Source organism: Argentina silus, assembly GCF_951799395.1.
Source record: "Argentina silus genome assembly, chromosome: 15".
Taxonomy (NCBI): domain Eukaryota; kingdom Metazoa; phylum Chordata; class Actinopteri; order Argentiniformes; family Argentinidae; genus Argentina; species Argentina silus.
Genome location: NC_139669.1, coordinates 646,153 through 661,524, shown reverse-complemented (window position 1 = coordinate 661,524; position 15,372 = coordinate 646,153). Strand labels below are relative to the sequence as shown.

Genomic DNA, 15,372 nt, shown 5'->3' with positions numbered 1-15,372 from the left:
GGACAGCTCTCAAATAAGCTTCTTGTCCTTTTGCACAAATCAGATGATAAGTTACAGTTATACCCAAACGTTGTGTTGATGATATGGTATTGAAGTAATCTCAGTCAACATTCACATATAGGAAGAATAAAGCTAAATCACATGAACAATGACCCACTATTTATACCGTTCTTTATACATATCACTGTATTGAAATTATAGGTTTATTCTAATAGGCTGTATCACCCATACATTCAGTTCATTGACTGAGGCTGTTCTTATTGATCATTTCAGCAGGAGCCTTAGTTCCCCTTTCATAGGATGTGTGGACAAAAACGAAGAGGCCTATATAGCCTTCTAATCGAATAAAAGACAACTTTCACCAGATAAGATTACTGGCAGAGGTAAAACGTTCAGTAAACAGTTGCTATGTCATCACATCAATCAAATTAAACTGAATGTAAAAATGCTATGATACATCTTAAATGTTATGATACATGTATGCTGGGCGGAGGCTCAAGTAATTAGTGAGCTTTGTTCAATTAAATTGAATTAATTCCGTGATCCGTAAACGCCCGGGGTGATTTAATGTAACGTTATATGAGGAAATCATCAAGAGTGCGACTCCTTCCATAACACGGTTCTGCTCGCGCCGGTGGAGGAGGAGGAGGAGGAGGAGCTAGAGGAGGGAGGAGCCTCGAGCTGCTGTTCGAACATTCCCGCCCTGTCGTTACTTCCTGGAACATGACGCGGTGGTTCAACAGTCAGTCAGTCAGTCAGTCAGTCAGTCAGTCAGTCAGTCAGTCAGTCAGTCAGTCAGTCAGTCAGTCAGTCAGTCAGTCAGTCCGACCAGAAGGACGTCGAACCTTCATCTTCATCTGCTGTCTTCATCTTCATCTGCTATACGGAGGTACGACTTGGCATGTGACTAATGACAGCCTGGCTGGAAAGATAACGTTGCAGTTGTACCTGTTAAGTATCTCAAGAAAACAGGAATAAATATATTAAGCCGAAATACTACTGTTCAGCATACGAGCTAATGTTGAGTAGAATGAAATGTTTGTTATCAATTTACCATAACAAGACAGCAACTCAGTTGTCAAATTGATGAATACTAATCGTAACATTCATGTTCCAAACAGCTACGTGTGGTTGAGTGAGACGGGGAGACATGTCAAAGGAACTTAAATCAGACGACTCTCACTGGGTGGAGACGCTGTTTCCCCCTCGCTTCTCCATGCTCACACTCATGGAAGATGATAGCTGTGGGTCTTTGCAGGCCCCAGCCAGGTTTCCAGATCCATCATCCTTTTCACATCTGGGACCTCAGAGGAGCTTCAGGAGGCAGGACATATACAAGACTGCATTACAGAGGGTGCAGCAAAGAGAGGAGGAGCAGAGAAAAGAAGCACTGGTTGGAAGGATTGTAAGGGAGGGTGAGAAAGGGGAGCTGAGCTCTGGGCATGTAGGCCATGGGGATCCAGATGTCAGCCAGAGTCAGGGGGACGCAGGGGGTGGCAGAGAAGGAGAGAGCAGAAGGTGCATCTGGAACGACCGGGACATTGTTGTCTTGCAGAAAGCTTTGCATGAGGTGGAGGAGGACAGAAGCAGGTTGAAAGCACAGCTGAGAGATGCCCTGGCGGAGGCCCAGCGTCAGGGGGGTGAGAGGAGACGGCTGCAGGGCCTACTGGAGGAGAGGGAGCAGGGGCTGGGGCTGGCCAGACAAGAAGCAGCGCGGCGGGCCCTGCACGTGGAGGCCCTGCAGGCAGAGGGCCGCAGGATGGCTGCCCAGCGAGAGGCACAAGCAGCAGAGGTCAAATGCACTACAGAGGAGAAGAGGAGGATAAGTGACAGGCTGAAAAAAGTGACAAAACAAGAACAGGAAACTAGGAGAGAGAACACAAAGTTGGCGTGGGATATAGAGAAGCTAAAAAACCAGTTGAAGACCGAGGTGCAGAGGCAGGAAGAGGCCTCACGGTTGGAGCACAACATAGTTCTACAGAGGTTGCATCGAGAGCTGGAGGAGACCAAGGCAGAGCTGAAGCTGGAGAAGCAGAGACACACAAACAGTCTATCTGCCTTGGAACTCCTGCGCAGGCACTTCAACAACCAATCACCAGGCACGACACAAGCAAGACTGACTGACAAGATAACACACATTTAGCAACGATTTGCCCGACACTTTTTGTCGTAAAGGGATTTTTGATCTTACAACTTTGAAATACGATATATTGGATTGTAATGAGAAGACAAACAACGTGGTGTCTTAACATTTTATTTTTATATATGCTTCCACACTTTCACCTTTTAAAATAAAGCTATGTACACATTTAATCCTCTCCCACAGAAAAGAAAATATTCGGAAAACAAAGTCTATGGGAAAATAGGAAGGCAACAGAGTGAAAAAGTAAAGCACAACAAACTTTAACAGCTCAAAAATGGAAATTTCTGAATCACCAAAAAATAATTTAGTCTTGATCTCATCTTTGAGGAATCTGTCTTCACAATATATATTGCCAATGAGTTGTTACACTTGTCAAGTAACCAGAGGCAGGTCACACAAACATCTGTAAACCTTTGCTTTGTATGAGATTCTGAAGGGCACAACCACTTTCCTCTAGTGGATAAATCGGTTTTTGATTAATCACTTCTATTAATTAATTTTGTACCATAAAAAAGGTTATATGGATTTCCAAAAAAAGATTTCAAGGACCCTGATAAGCCCACTACTTGACTAAATTGCACGTTTGTTCAAGATTATAATCATTTGGTTTCATGGCCATGATTTAAATAGTCCTGGACTAAAATTAATTCAATACATTTGAGGGTCAGACTCTGTAGTCTAGATGAATTTCATCCAAGGTGTATCTATATTCATAAAATCACATTGTTAGTTATTCATTAATTCATTCACATGTTTTGATCACTAAATCAATTGGATCGGGGTCTGTGAAATCAGTGCTATATGTTTCAGACTTGAAATGCATTCTTTTCCTTCTCACATTACTTTTGGTTTAATCAAACTGAGAGGAGATCTAGACCTCCACATACATGGTCTTCACAATCAAATTCAGTTTCTGAAAGTAAGGCAACATTCATATTTCTGAAGGGCCTATACTGTAATTCATTATGAATTGACATTTGAGGCACCCAACAAATACATTTAGTTGAAAAGTCTGGTTTCCCCTTGTGAAAACCAGGTCCCACTCCCTGTTTAAGTTTAAACAAAAACATTGATTTATTTAGCATGCATAATACAAACCACTGCTCTTTATCCAAAATATCAAATAAAATATCTTGTCAAGGAAAGAAGAGAACACAGCACTTATGAACTCAAAACCCAAGGTATATACTAGAAAATTGTGCAAACAGACAACATATTTTTGAAATCTGTTATTATGCAACTTAAGTGACTCCAGGTAAGGCAAAATGCTGCTATTTCGCGAGAATCCCATGTTGTAGTTTGTCTGGACAACATACAATGTGTAATTATTGATCAAGGTATTGACAGGTGCGAACCATGAGTAGAACCCCAATTGTGAGAATGTGGCCAACTAGGGTAATGAATTAAACAAGCATCCCTCTGATCTGGCTCATTGAAGTTGACAGTGCAGGTCATTATATGAAAAATGTAATGTTTCAAGGCCTCTCATCTGAATCCTGACTACCAGAACCTGGCTGCTTGAGCTGCAACAGAATGAAACCTGGAATACAGCATGCAGCTGATGATGAACCCATGCATACTTGCGTCCAGGAGTATCATTACCCAGGCAGATCCTGATGCTCTGAAACATTCTCACAGCATTACAGTGTTATTTTTGTGTTGTATTACTCTTGTCCCATAGATACTATGCATTAGTAATATTGTTTGAGGCTACATCTTTTAATTTTTTTGCAGAGCAATACCATTAAATGATTATTTCAACAAAAAAAAAAGAAAAATCCTATCTTACACCAATTCCTAACTGCAAACTCAAGCGAGCATCCAGGGAAAAAACCAGAGTGCTCCCATTGTGATCAATCAGAGTATCCTGACTGCCCGCATTTGCAAAGAATTGATGGCTGCCGATGGTCACCCTGGAGCGTTATCTGATGCCTTGTTTCTATTTCAGTCGAGTTGCGCCCACTAGCCCCTCCCCAACTAAAAACCACGGACATCTCATTGATTCATGATTAGTTCTGATATTGCTTTTTACTGTCACCTCTTATGCATCCTGTTTTGGACAGAAATCACAGCAGGATAACTTCTTTCACCCTTCAAACACTCACTGGTTGTTGTTAGGAACGGTCAATCCAACTAAAGATTACAATTAACTACTCTGACCAAAGGGTCTATCCCAAGCAAAGCATAATACTAGCATTGTCATAATGAATGAGATCATCCATATATTTAAATTCCCGGATCAACAAAAGAGCTTATAAAGCAATAAACCAATATTATGGAATTAGTCGAGTGTGGTGTCAGAAACAAGACAGTTACAATTTAAATGTTAAACTACAGAATAACCCCAGCAAAAATATATTTATTCAAAGTTCTAGTTCCTAAAATATCATTAGGACATCTTTGTGAAATAGCTTTCAAATCCATCTCAAAGTTCCTGTAAGCTTTGCAGGGGCCATGTCTTAATAAGGGAGAGTGTATTCAGTTTCATATTGACCACATATCTGGATTGTGCTTGTTAAAAAAGGTAATGGTGTGTTTAAGGTCGAACTAACATAACAACGTCTGACTATGTGCATTTCATAGCTGTACGTTGAAACGGCTCTATGGTTTAAATAACGGTTCCTGGGTGACTCATGTTGCTTGCGCCTCAAATTCACCTCCATTCCCACATGAGCATAGAAAACTTTAAAGGGATGAGGAAGGAGTTTGTACAATATCTTTTCCTATTTTTGAAGTTAAGAGGGAAGAGTATTATGTAGATTCTAGTGAAGCATGCCTCTCTCGCTTTCACTCTCTCTGAATGCTCTAAGGTCCCAACCACCACCACCACCACCACTTCTACCACCACCTGTGCCCTGAACTCGCGTCTCTTTCCCCTTATGCCTCCTCAGGTGGTGTGGGCCTCTTTAGGTCGCGGATCTGCTTGATCAGGTAGTTTTTCTCATCACAGAACTGCTCGTCCTCGGAGCGATCAGTCTGGAAGTGGCTCAGGAAGTCCACCAGCTTGGCCTGGTTCTTCAGCAGGATGTCAAGCACTGGCTGAGTCTTGTTGGGGTTGGCCACAAACACCTGGGAATCAATAGATGACAAGCTTTTGAAAATTGCTTGTATATTCAAGTAACTCAAAACTATACGACAAGCATAACTTTGAGGACAACATTTCTACCCTTTGCCTAAGCCTCTCCATTGAAACACACACGCACGCACGCACGCACACACACACACACACACACACACACACACCTTGAAGACATGAAAAGCCTCAAACTGGATGTTGCGGCTATTGTCTCTGAGCATGTTCATCATCAGCTTCAAGTTCTCTGCCCGGCTGATGTACTTGGTCATGACGGTGAAGTTGTGTCTGTCCAACAGCAGCTCTCCCAGGAGCTACAAAATAGTTTCATCAGTCGTATAAAATGATTTCTTAGTTTAAAATCAATGAGTAATGTATTTGAGGTCAAGATGTAGGTCAATGAGTAACAGCCTTCCTCAAAAAACAAGTGTTCTAAAATAGGGCTTGATGCCAACGTAATAATGGCAACAATCAAAGTGTCATCTAAGAGTACCTTCAAGGACTGCCGTTTGGTGACATAGTTTTCGGAATGCAGAAGCTTCTCATATTCTGTAAATACCTAAAATAAAATTGTTCAAAATAAGTTTGAAAAATATTTGGTATAAACATCCGACATAAATCCACGTTGGGATGCAAAAAGGTATCCTCACCCTGTCATAATTGGTCTCCAAGAAATCTGCACACATGATCTTGTGTCTTGTGAGAAGATCCTAACAGCATATTACAGACAAGAATAAAAACATTACCATTATTATTCCAACACAACAGGGTGAAACATTACATATTTTGGGGTTTGTAAGGGTCTATACTCAGTTTATAGACGGTTAGTTATTAGGAATTGATAGTCTTTGGATTAGTTATCCATAATAGAGGCGCAGCATACCTTGAATGAGGCAAAAGCATCTGAGGCGATGTCGAAGGTGGAGAGCTCGACGTAGCGGAAGAAGCAGTAGAAGTCCTCAGAGAAGAGCACGCTGCGCGCCAGAGGCTCATGTCGCAGGCACTCCCTCAGCATCATCCCACAATTCAGGGCCACCTCCGCACTCTCGTACCTGCAGACATATCCATATCAGTGCTCAAATACAAGCGTGTGTGTGTGTGTGTGTATATTACTCATTCAATCTTCTTAATATATGGTGTGGCTGTCTGCATGTCTGTCAACAAGTTAATAATCAAACCAAGGGCCTACAAATGGACTTAATGAGGACATGACAAACCAAATGAGATCAATCCATCATCTAACTGTGATTCTCTAACTTGGCACTCAGGGCTGTTCTGATCTGAGGCAGCAGGTGTGCAGCCTTGAGACTCACCCTTTCAGCAGCATGAAGAGGATCTGTGGGTGTGAGGAGATGTACTCAACGGTGGGCGTGCGGGTGCCAATCTGACGCCGCACAATGTTGCTAAACAGCTGCACCACATCCTTCTTCCCCTGAGGTAAAACAATAAAGTTCTTTATGAGTTCTGATGTGTGATCACTTTTCAGCTTTTAGGCTCATCCCTCTCATAGAGGCTATTGATCCGCAGTAGGCCCCATTTAAATTGAACCACATAGGCCTACATACAAATAATACATCTTCACGCACAAAAATTAAGTAAAAAAAATTAAAAAAAACGTTTTCCCCACCTCAAAATCAATCCTTTGCAGGTTTGCGATTAGAGCAATAAGGAGGTTGGTGTTGTAAAGCTCCTGGGCCAGTTGAGCCACTGCCTCCGTTTGGGGCTCCTTGTCACCTGTGCCACACAGCACCTCTTTCAGGGAGGACAGGTTCTTAGACACTTCCTCTGCCACCTGGGAAAAAAGGGACACAATTTTAAGGGACACAAGGTCACACATATGAAGCTGCACATGTTAGTGTGTGACAAGAACGTTATGAACAACGAATGCCCACAGCAGATTTCCAGTCAACTGTCTTGAAAAGGCAAGCACAGATTTCAGCTGACCTTTTCACACTTTTTGCTCTCTGTTGCATCCAGCTTTTCCAAATAAGCCACATTCTCCTTCAAACTCTTCACAATCTCTGCTGGGCTCTTCTGAGACTTCCCAAAGGGGAAAGGCATTTTGAGAAGGAGATGAGTCGAGTCTGGATGTCAAATGAATAAGGCACCTCCTTGCTTTGGATAAAATTGGAGAGACGATGATGAGAGATTGTTAAATGTTTGTTTTATTGTGCATATTTTTAATCATCACTCAAAATCAGTGGCAAAATCTAAATGGGTGGTGTCCATGGCTATGCTACATCTCTTTCATTGGCAAAAGAGGCAATCCTGCACTTTACAACTAACTCACATTCTTCTCAACAACACACACGTCAGACAAATTAGGCTACAGTTTCTCATCATGACAACATTCAATGATAAGATGCACTGTCAGATGAACAACCTGTGGTCAGATCCCACTTCAGATAGCTAGCTTTGACAGCTAATTGCCCCCACCCATCGCCACAGGCAAATGAAGAAATATGTTGGTAACTACTTTCCAGCTTTGGTGCCTCATCTCATGTTATGCAACGTTAGCTGTAATAATCTTTCCACCGAAGTTAGATTGCTGGCTAATGTAGCCTCGCTAGCTGGCAAATTCAATGCACTGTCTCTCTCTGCCAGCTTTGTAACACGAACAGATTCATACGAGCGACATCCGTGACAGACAGTGTTGATCTCTTATTGCGAGATACACTTGTCTAAGGGTGGTAAATTGTTTCGTTTGGCTAGCAAGCAAGCTAGTTTTCAGACATGATGCACTAGCTAACCTTATGGCACTGACACTGACAGTGAGAGCTCGTAAGGAGGCTAGTTTGGTAGTTTGAGTCGTTGTGTCAACCAGAAGTTTAGATAATGATATTGTTCGACCAGCTAGCTAACTCAATCAAAGCTAACTTAATGAGTTGTGAAAAGATTTACTCGATGAAACCACAATAACGTAGGTTGCCAACTACAATATTCAGGAAGTTGCAACGCTAGTTAGCCAGCCGAAGAGCCACCAGAGCGATGTTGGGAGTCACACTCACTCATAAAGGACGAGCCATTAGCTGTAGCTAGCTGACTTAGCTAACGTTAGCACCATTTGACACTTACCAAGCAGAAGAGGCGGCTTCGAAAAAGTATTCAGATATCCAAAGCGATATTTGTGGTTGTGTAGGTACACTAATGCTAAATGTATAAACTGCACCAATTGATGATCTTCATAGCTATCGTCCAAAATGTATTTTCTCGTGACCTAAAAAGTATTTCTGCTGGCTAATTGTTGTCAGACAACTTCATTTCCCCTATCTCCTCGTTCCGGGAGGGGGCGGGATGTTTTGTTTGAGCCTCATTTGCAATGTCGATTGACATCATTCTCAGCCAATCCAACTGAAATAATGAAATGACACACCTCCCTCCATCACGCCCCCAACGCCAAAATTGGAAACAAAGTTGCATTTAGTTCAATGAATTGTAGTTCAAAGTGATAATGTATTTATGATAATTACTTTGTAACTACTTTTACGTTACTTTGATAATCGTGGAGAACCATTGATAAGTGCGGTTAGAGGCTTGTTCAGGTTTCAAGAGTGTTTGGAGATTATTTTCACAAGCACAACTGAAAGGTAATCCAAAATGTTTAATATGTAGTGCAAAAACAAAAGCCCACCTCGAATTTCAGAATAAAGTCTCCCCAGATATTATATCATATTGACAAAACAATATTGGCAAAACATGTCCATGTATCTACGGGTAGTCTGACATTTTCTCCAATGCAAAAACCAGGTTGACCAGTTGTAGGCCTACATCACTGCTATTTTGAATAACTGTCATGTTCATACAAAGATACATACATGGAAGTTGCATTTACTTTTGCGACATCAAACCCTGCGACATCAAGCCTAACCACATTTTGACTCAAATATAACATATATTTGAGTCAAAATATTTGAGTTTCTTGATAATCTTGATTGTCAAGAGTTTAAAGATCTCGGCAACAATATTCAAATATTGTCTACATTTGTGTTGCGCATGAGGCCATAAAAAAATGACTAGCATATTTTAACATGATTAAAAATATGTTACAAATGAAATATTTTCGATACCTCCCAGCCTTCACCAAAACCTTGTCTATGCTTCACTAGTTTAGATGTTTTTATCCCATCAAGGCTAAAGATCCGGTCCCATTGATTAGAATACTACATGCCTACTGTAATCCAAACGTAGTATGTGGCAGAGAGCAAAGTATTATTTGCCCGGGGCATCATTGGTTTGTAAATAATTTGAAGACAAAAGTGCGAGCATAGGGAATGGGGCGTGTTTAGCAGACGTTTTTGCAATGCGCAACGTCACTCGAATGCTACGCAGTGGTGGTGAAAACGGAACACAAGCGATCACTGCTGAAAGGGGAGCTAGAAACCCATAGAGAAGAAACCACACAGTCCTGAACACACTTTCACCCCATTCCATCCACCCTGCTCTGCGAAATCTCATTATAACGGGTAAGATTTCAAAAGAATTATTGGTATTGTTGACAAGGTACTATTGTTAGGTTTTAGGCCGATGGGAATTGCTGGCGGACAAGCTCGCCAAAGTCCCTCCGCTTTTCCAGCTGAATGTGAATACATCACGTATGGCGCTCTTTGCCTCGAAAGCGGGGAAAACCTACCCGCGCCTATCATCATGCTTTACATAGATATACAGTAATGAAAGAGATCTATAAACGAATCGAAATGTAGAAGATTTTCTTGTGTTTCACCGTAGCTGCCTTTCTTTGTATCCTGCGTAGACGGCCTTGTTTTATAATTCGTGTTAAGATGAGCTTACTATCCAAATAGTGTTCAGATACAGTTTGAAGGAGGCACACACCCCCTTTATATCAAAACTTACACAGAAATAAATAGTATTTTGACCAGACTGTTTTTTGCGATGTTTCTTTCCCATTCGCTGATCACTATATCACTAATCTCGACGAGGCCATCGTAGCATTTATCACAATGTGTTCATCTGTGATTCTTAAAAAATTAATTGAGAGTTTGGTACTATGTCCTTGGCTGTTTACTTGGCAGTGTGCATGCACGTTGTGCTGCGTTGCAGCCGCCCGCCGCTGTGAAATCCTGTTCCTGAGCTATCATGGCAGCCTCAACCAAGGCGTTGCGGTGCATGCCATTGTGATTAAAAACACCCACTTTCGTTATTAGGAGAAAATGTTGTCCGAGAAATCACAGGCCCATTAGGCCATCTATGAACCATATTTAAAATATTATTATAACCTTCTTTTTTTTTCTAATCTCTGGCACAGTTTTGAAGTGATGTGATCCAGATTCTTGTGGTTGTGTTTTTTTTGTAACTGCAGCTTTCTCTCTGAATATCCTGTCATCATTTTATTTTCTATTAAAACACGAATATATTACATTCTCATGAATTGACATTGCAACCCCAATTTCTTCTTAATCAATTCATTATTTATTGTTGATTACTAACATGCATAGATGTTCCCTGTAGGTCTACATGGCCTGCTAAGGATTGTGCGCCCTACACTTTTTGATAATAAAATGGTGATCCATTTACCAATATCTCTTATTAAGAATTTGTTTTCTATCTTTTCTTGCTCTTGTGTACAATTTCCCCAAATAATGTGTGCCTTCTCTCAGACACTCACACACGACATCTTCACTAACAGTCCATGGGAACTGTTCCTATTAGCCTCCATCACATTAATCTAACTCTTACAGCTGTTCTCTTACAACAACACATGTTCATGTTGCCCCACAACCTATTGAGGAGCAGCATATCATTGATTGATCCACAATTGCATTTTAGAAACCTTGAGAGTTTTAAATGCCTTCAGATACATTCCTTCAATTAACCATTGGATGACTATAATGCAATACACCTGGCCCTACTTCATAAACATCAGTTTTATAAAGCAGTGTGATATATTGTATTTTAAAATGATGTATTGTATTTTCCACAAATGTAGCGACATAAAACAATTGATGCCGTCAAGTGAATACCTCTTGTTTTTGCCTGTTTTCCTCCTGCCCCTTTCCTGAAGAGTGAACATTCACAGTCAGACACGAGAGAGACGAGGGGAGAGAGGGAACCAGAGAGGCCGACCATGTCGGGACAGAGGAAGGGAGCGGCAGCCCGCCTGCGAAAGTGTGCCTTCTGCAGAACGAACCGGGACAAGGAGTGTGGACAGCTGCTAGTCTCGGACAACCAGAAGGTGGCAGCCCACCATAAGTGCATGGTGAGGAGAGGACACTGATCCAGCACTAGTGCCCTGGCCACTCACAGGGGTTCTGTCCATGAGGTAACCCGATGTCAATCTAACCATCCACCATGTTGTTGTTTTTATTGGTCTGTGCAGCTTTTCTCCTCCGCCCTGGTAACATCTCACTCAGACAGCGAGAACATTGGAGGATTTTCCATTGAGGATGTGAAAAAGGAGGTCAAGAGGGGGAATAAACTGGTGAGTGTTCATGGTGATATTTGACTTGTGTTTTGGTTCCTTAGTGACTGTAGTTAGTTCTTTTATGAACATTCCAGATGTTCTCCTCTTCCCCCCCTCAGATGTGTTCGTCCTGCCACAGGCCAGGTGCTACTATTGGCTGTGATGTGAAAACCTGCCGGCGGACATATCACTACTACTGCGCTATATGGGACAAGGCCCAGATTAAAGAGAATCCCTCGCAGGGGATCTACCTGTAAGTCCATTTGTGTATCAATCAACTGTTACAAACATGGAGATGAGGAAGACATGGCTGTTTTTTCGCCTATTCTAATAAAAAAAAAAAAATGTGTCTTCATTTTTTCCTTGACTGTAGTTTGTATTGTCGCAAACACCGGGATGCCTCCCAGGAAGCCAGTGAAGGTATGTTCTCGTAGGCATGCTGCCTAGCAGAATAGTTGCAAAGGAACCAGTTCTGTTGCTCCGTTTTTCTAGTAAAGTAGCTAAGCCAACACTGCGAAAACATCCAATGTTGGCGAGAGCGGGTTGATATTCACCATCCAGTCTGTATTTCTCAGATGAACAGGGTGGTGTGGCCAATGATTCCGACACCTCCCCGCCGCGGAGTCTGGGTCGTGGGAGATTTGAGAAAGGGCGAAACAAAGTTGGATCCCGTGGCCAATCAGAGGACACCCGCTCTACCTCTTCACAGGGTGTAGATGATGAAAGTTCCTCTCAGTCGCATGTAAGATCACGCGCACACACTGAGAACAGAATACCCTACACTGATTCACTTTGGCCTTGCCAAATTTGAGGAGAGAACCATTATATACCTTCAGGAGAAACCTACTTTCACTGAATATGTATTCTGATGATTTGATGATGTGTGAGCCCTGTCTGAGGTGTGTCTACCTGTCTGAGGTGTGTCTACCTGTGTGTGGTGTGTTCCAGCGAGACAGGTCACCTCTTCGGGGCACTGGGGACGGTGGCCAGCGCTGTGGCTTCTGCCACGATGGCGAGGAGGAGAATGAAACGCGGGGCATACTCCATGCCGACAATGCCAAAAAGGTTGCTGCACATTACAAGTGCATGGTAAGTCTTGTCTATAATCTCAAGTCTATCAGTTCAGTTGATGCTATTTCTCCCATGAGCGTTCCTTCATGCAAGATGTATGGAGTGGCAAAGCACAATCTTTTATAAAGGTGTGTTACCGATATTCATAATTTCCTCACCCTGTCACCTGACCTTGTGGTGTTTGATCCCTCAGCTCTTCTCATCGGGAACAGTCCAGCTCACCACCACCTCACGAGCTGAATTTGGGAACTTTGACATCAAAACGGTCATCCAGGAAATCAAGAGGGGCAAGAGAATGGTAAGAAATCGGAGATCATACAGAGGATTCAGATCTGTTGTCCTATGTGAAGACGACCGCATGGATAAGTAGATTACGTGTTGTAGTGCTAGGACTTATGCCGGAGGACTTTCCTGAAACCAAATCAATGGAATGTCATGAATATTACCAGTCAGACTGATACAACTGATCTCTTTTAGAAATGCACCCTCTGTGCCCAGCTGGGCGCCACCATCGGATGTGAGATCAAGGCCTGTGTGAAGACCTACCACTATCACTGCGGCGTGGAAGACAAGGCCAAGTACATCGAGAACATGGCTCGCGGCATCTACAAGTGAGCTCCACCCCCCTCTGCTCTCCCCTTTCCAGTTGTCAGATGAGTGTGTATGGCTATGGGTAAATGTGATGTTGCCCCCACTGGGGGAAACAGGCTTTTCGGCATCCCACCCACGTTTTCTGAGAAAAGTAACTTTTGCAACCCTGGGAATAGCACCCCTTGAGCTTCCCATGCTGTTTGCAACACAATTACCTGAAGCAGAAGGGCTGAAGGAATGTAAACAGACTGTACCAATTAAGGTTCAATCCTGGTTTGATGTCAAGCAGTTCACATTAGTGAGATACTGGATAATGAATAAACTGGGGATGCAAATCCCTTGGGATGAAAATGAAAGCATAATGTAAGCATTATAGAGAATGTATTTTTACTGTTTGTAGTTTGTTTGTATTGAGGTGAACAGTGAGCCCTTAGCCTCTGTATGACCCTGCCATGTTTTGGGCTTAGACTGTACTGTAAGAACCACAGTGGAAATGAGGAGCGGGACGAGGAGGACGAGGAGAGGGAGAGTCGCAGTAGAGAGAGAGCAGCCATCGACCACGGGGGAACAGCGCCATCACAAGTCAATGGCAACTAGGTATGGCATACCTGGCCAATAAGGTCAACAACTGTGAAAGAAATTACTCATTCCATGGACAATTTAAAGTTACCTGGTCGTGATACTAACGGAAGACATCATCAGTTAATTTAAACATCACAGTCGGGTACAGAGATATATGATGATGAGTTCAATACTAGTAATAGAGTTCTAGCACTGTTTTATTCAGTTGTCGACGTTCTCTCTCCACAGACGGTGGTCAAGGATGACAAAAGGATACTAGGACAGGAGATCAAAGAAGGAGAAGAGATATTTTTATATTGAGTTCCACTCACGTACAGTTTCCTCCAAGAGACACACCTTTGCAGTTCATCAACCAGATGCACATGTCAGCTCCCTGCCTTCTTCATGTCAGCTCCCTGCCTTCTTCATGTCAGCTCCCTGCCTTCTTCATGAACTTATTTCATACTTTTCAAATTTCATGGATGAGCTATGACACAGACTGACTGTGCTACTCTTGCTAAGAGCAAAATACTGCTGCGGTAGGAGGCAAGAGAAGCATGAGAACTGTGGCCAGTGCTCAGTTGTGGTCTCACTCTAATACATGTTGTATTGCTCTTAATGAAGACATGACTGGACAAAGTTATCAAAGTTGTCACTGTATCTGCCCATGTGCCCTGCTCTCCTAGTCCTCCTATACAAACATCTTCTTCCTCTAGCTCTTCTGAAGGACCTCTACTTCAAGGAGGCTGCCTTCTACTTGTTTCTATTTTCTCTTCTCCAAATCATAGTTTGATTACTTTGTTGCTGTAATCATCCGCTCAAGAAATTACTTTTTTGTTTTACCCTTTTCTTCTATGAAATGTATTATATTTTACTACTGTATCATCATCATCATTAATAATATTGAATATCCGTGGCTTTCTTTATAGTAGAGTCAGGATTAAAGTTCCTAAGCAAGCATGCACTTGGATTGTTCATCCACTTTCACAAGTGGTTTTCATGTTTCTATTGCTCCAACAGGGCAATGTAGAGATCTTTTAAAGAAAAGAGAAGGATTGACTGCATTTTTGTACTATTCTAAGTGTCCACAATTGTATTCATGAATGATCGCAAATATACAATAGACATTTTGTATTACACGTGGTGACATTGTGTTTTAATCCATTGCAAAGTGTATTTCGAGGTCGTCCATTGGGGGGCAGTGTTTGTTCGTCATTCAGAATATTTCTGCACCATCAAGAGGAGTGTCATTACAATGTCAAACTTTTAACTGTGATTTGAGCTCTTAGTGCAGGGTTTTGTCAGCCAATATTGTAATGGTAGGGGCGGGGGGGTGTTGAGCAGCTTTCGTAACATGGTGGCTGGAGGGTGAGGAATGTCACAGGTACCTGGATGTGCAAAGTGTTGAAGCCCCTGCCCCCTATTCAGCAGAGCACTCCTCACGGACATAGGCCTGTTTGATGCTTAGTTGCAGTTAAACAGTGTTTAGTCCAACTATACCTGAGGATGTGAAAA

The 15,372-nt window shown here is 42.3% G+C and overlaps 3 protein-coding genes across 3 annotated transcripts in view; 1 reads left to right on the top strand and 2 right to left on the bottom strand.

Moving 5' to 3' along the window:
* LOC310816463 (exosome complex component RRP40-like) overlaps positions 1-15,372 on the bottom strand; it is a 136,974-nt gene that overhangs the window by 106,770 nt on the left and 14,832 nt on the right. The gene's annotated exons all lie outside the window — the stretch shown is intronic.
* On the bottom strand, positions 2,241-8,518 carry cab39l1 (calcium binding protein 39, like 1). The gene is made up of 9 exons (XM_083686603.1): positions 8,292-8,518; positions 7,161-7,331; positions 6,844-7,008; positions 6,530-6,648; positions 6,100-6,268; positions 5,867-5,926; positions 5,710-5,775; positions 5,387-5,530; positions 2,241-5,212 (listed from the first exon to the last, which is right to left on the bottom strand). Exons 2-9 carry the CDS (start codon positions 7,275-7,277, stop codon positions 5,021-5,023), a joined length of 1,032 nt encoding a protein of 343 aa, XP_083542729.1. The 5' UTR covers positions 7,278-7,331; positions 8,292-8,518; the 3' UTR covers positions 2,241-5,020.
* phf6 (PHD finger protein 6) lies at positions 9,551-14,988 on the top strand. Its single transcript, XM_083685790.1, has 11 exons — positions 9,551-9,679; positions 11,236-11,430; positions 11,551-11,652; positions 11,754-11,887; positions 12,008-12,054; positions 12,210-12,376; positions 12,583-12,723; positions 12,899-13,003; positions 13,183-13,316; positions 13,764-13,893; positions 14,107-14,988. Exons 2-10 carry the CDS (start codon positions 11,299-11,301, stop codon positions 13,891-13,893), a joined length of 1,092 nt encoding a protein of 363 aa, XP_083541916.1. The 5' UTR covers positions 9,551-9,679; positions 11,236-11,298; the 3' UTR covers positions 14,107-14,988.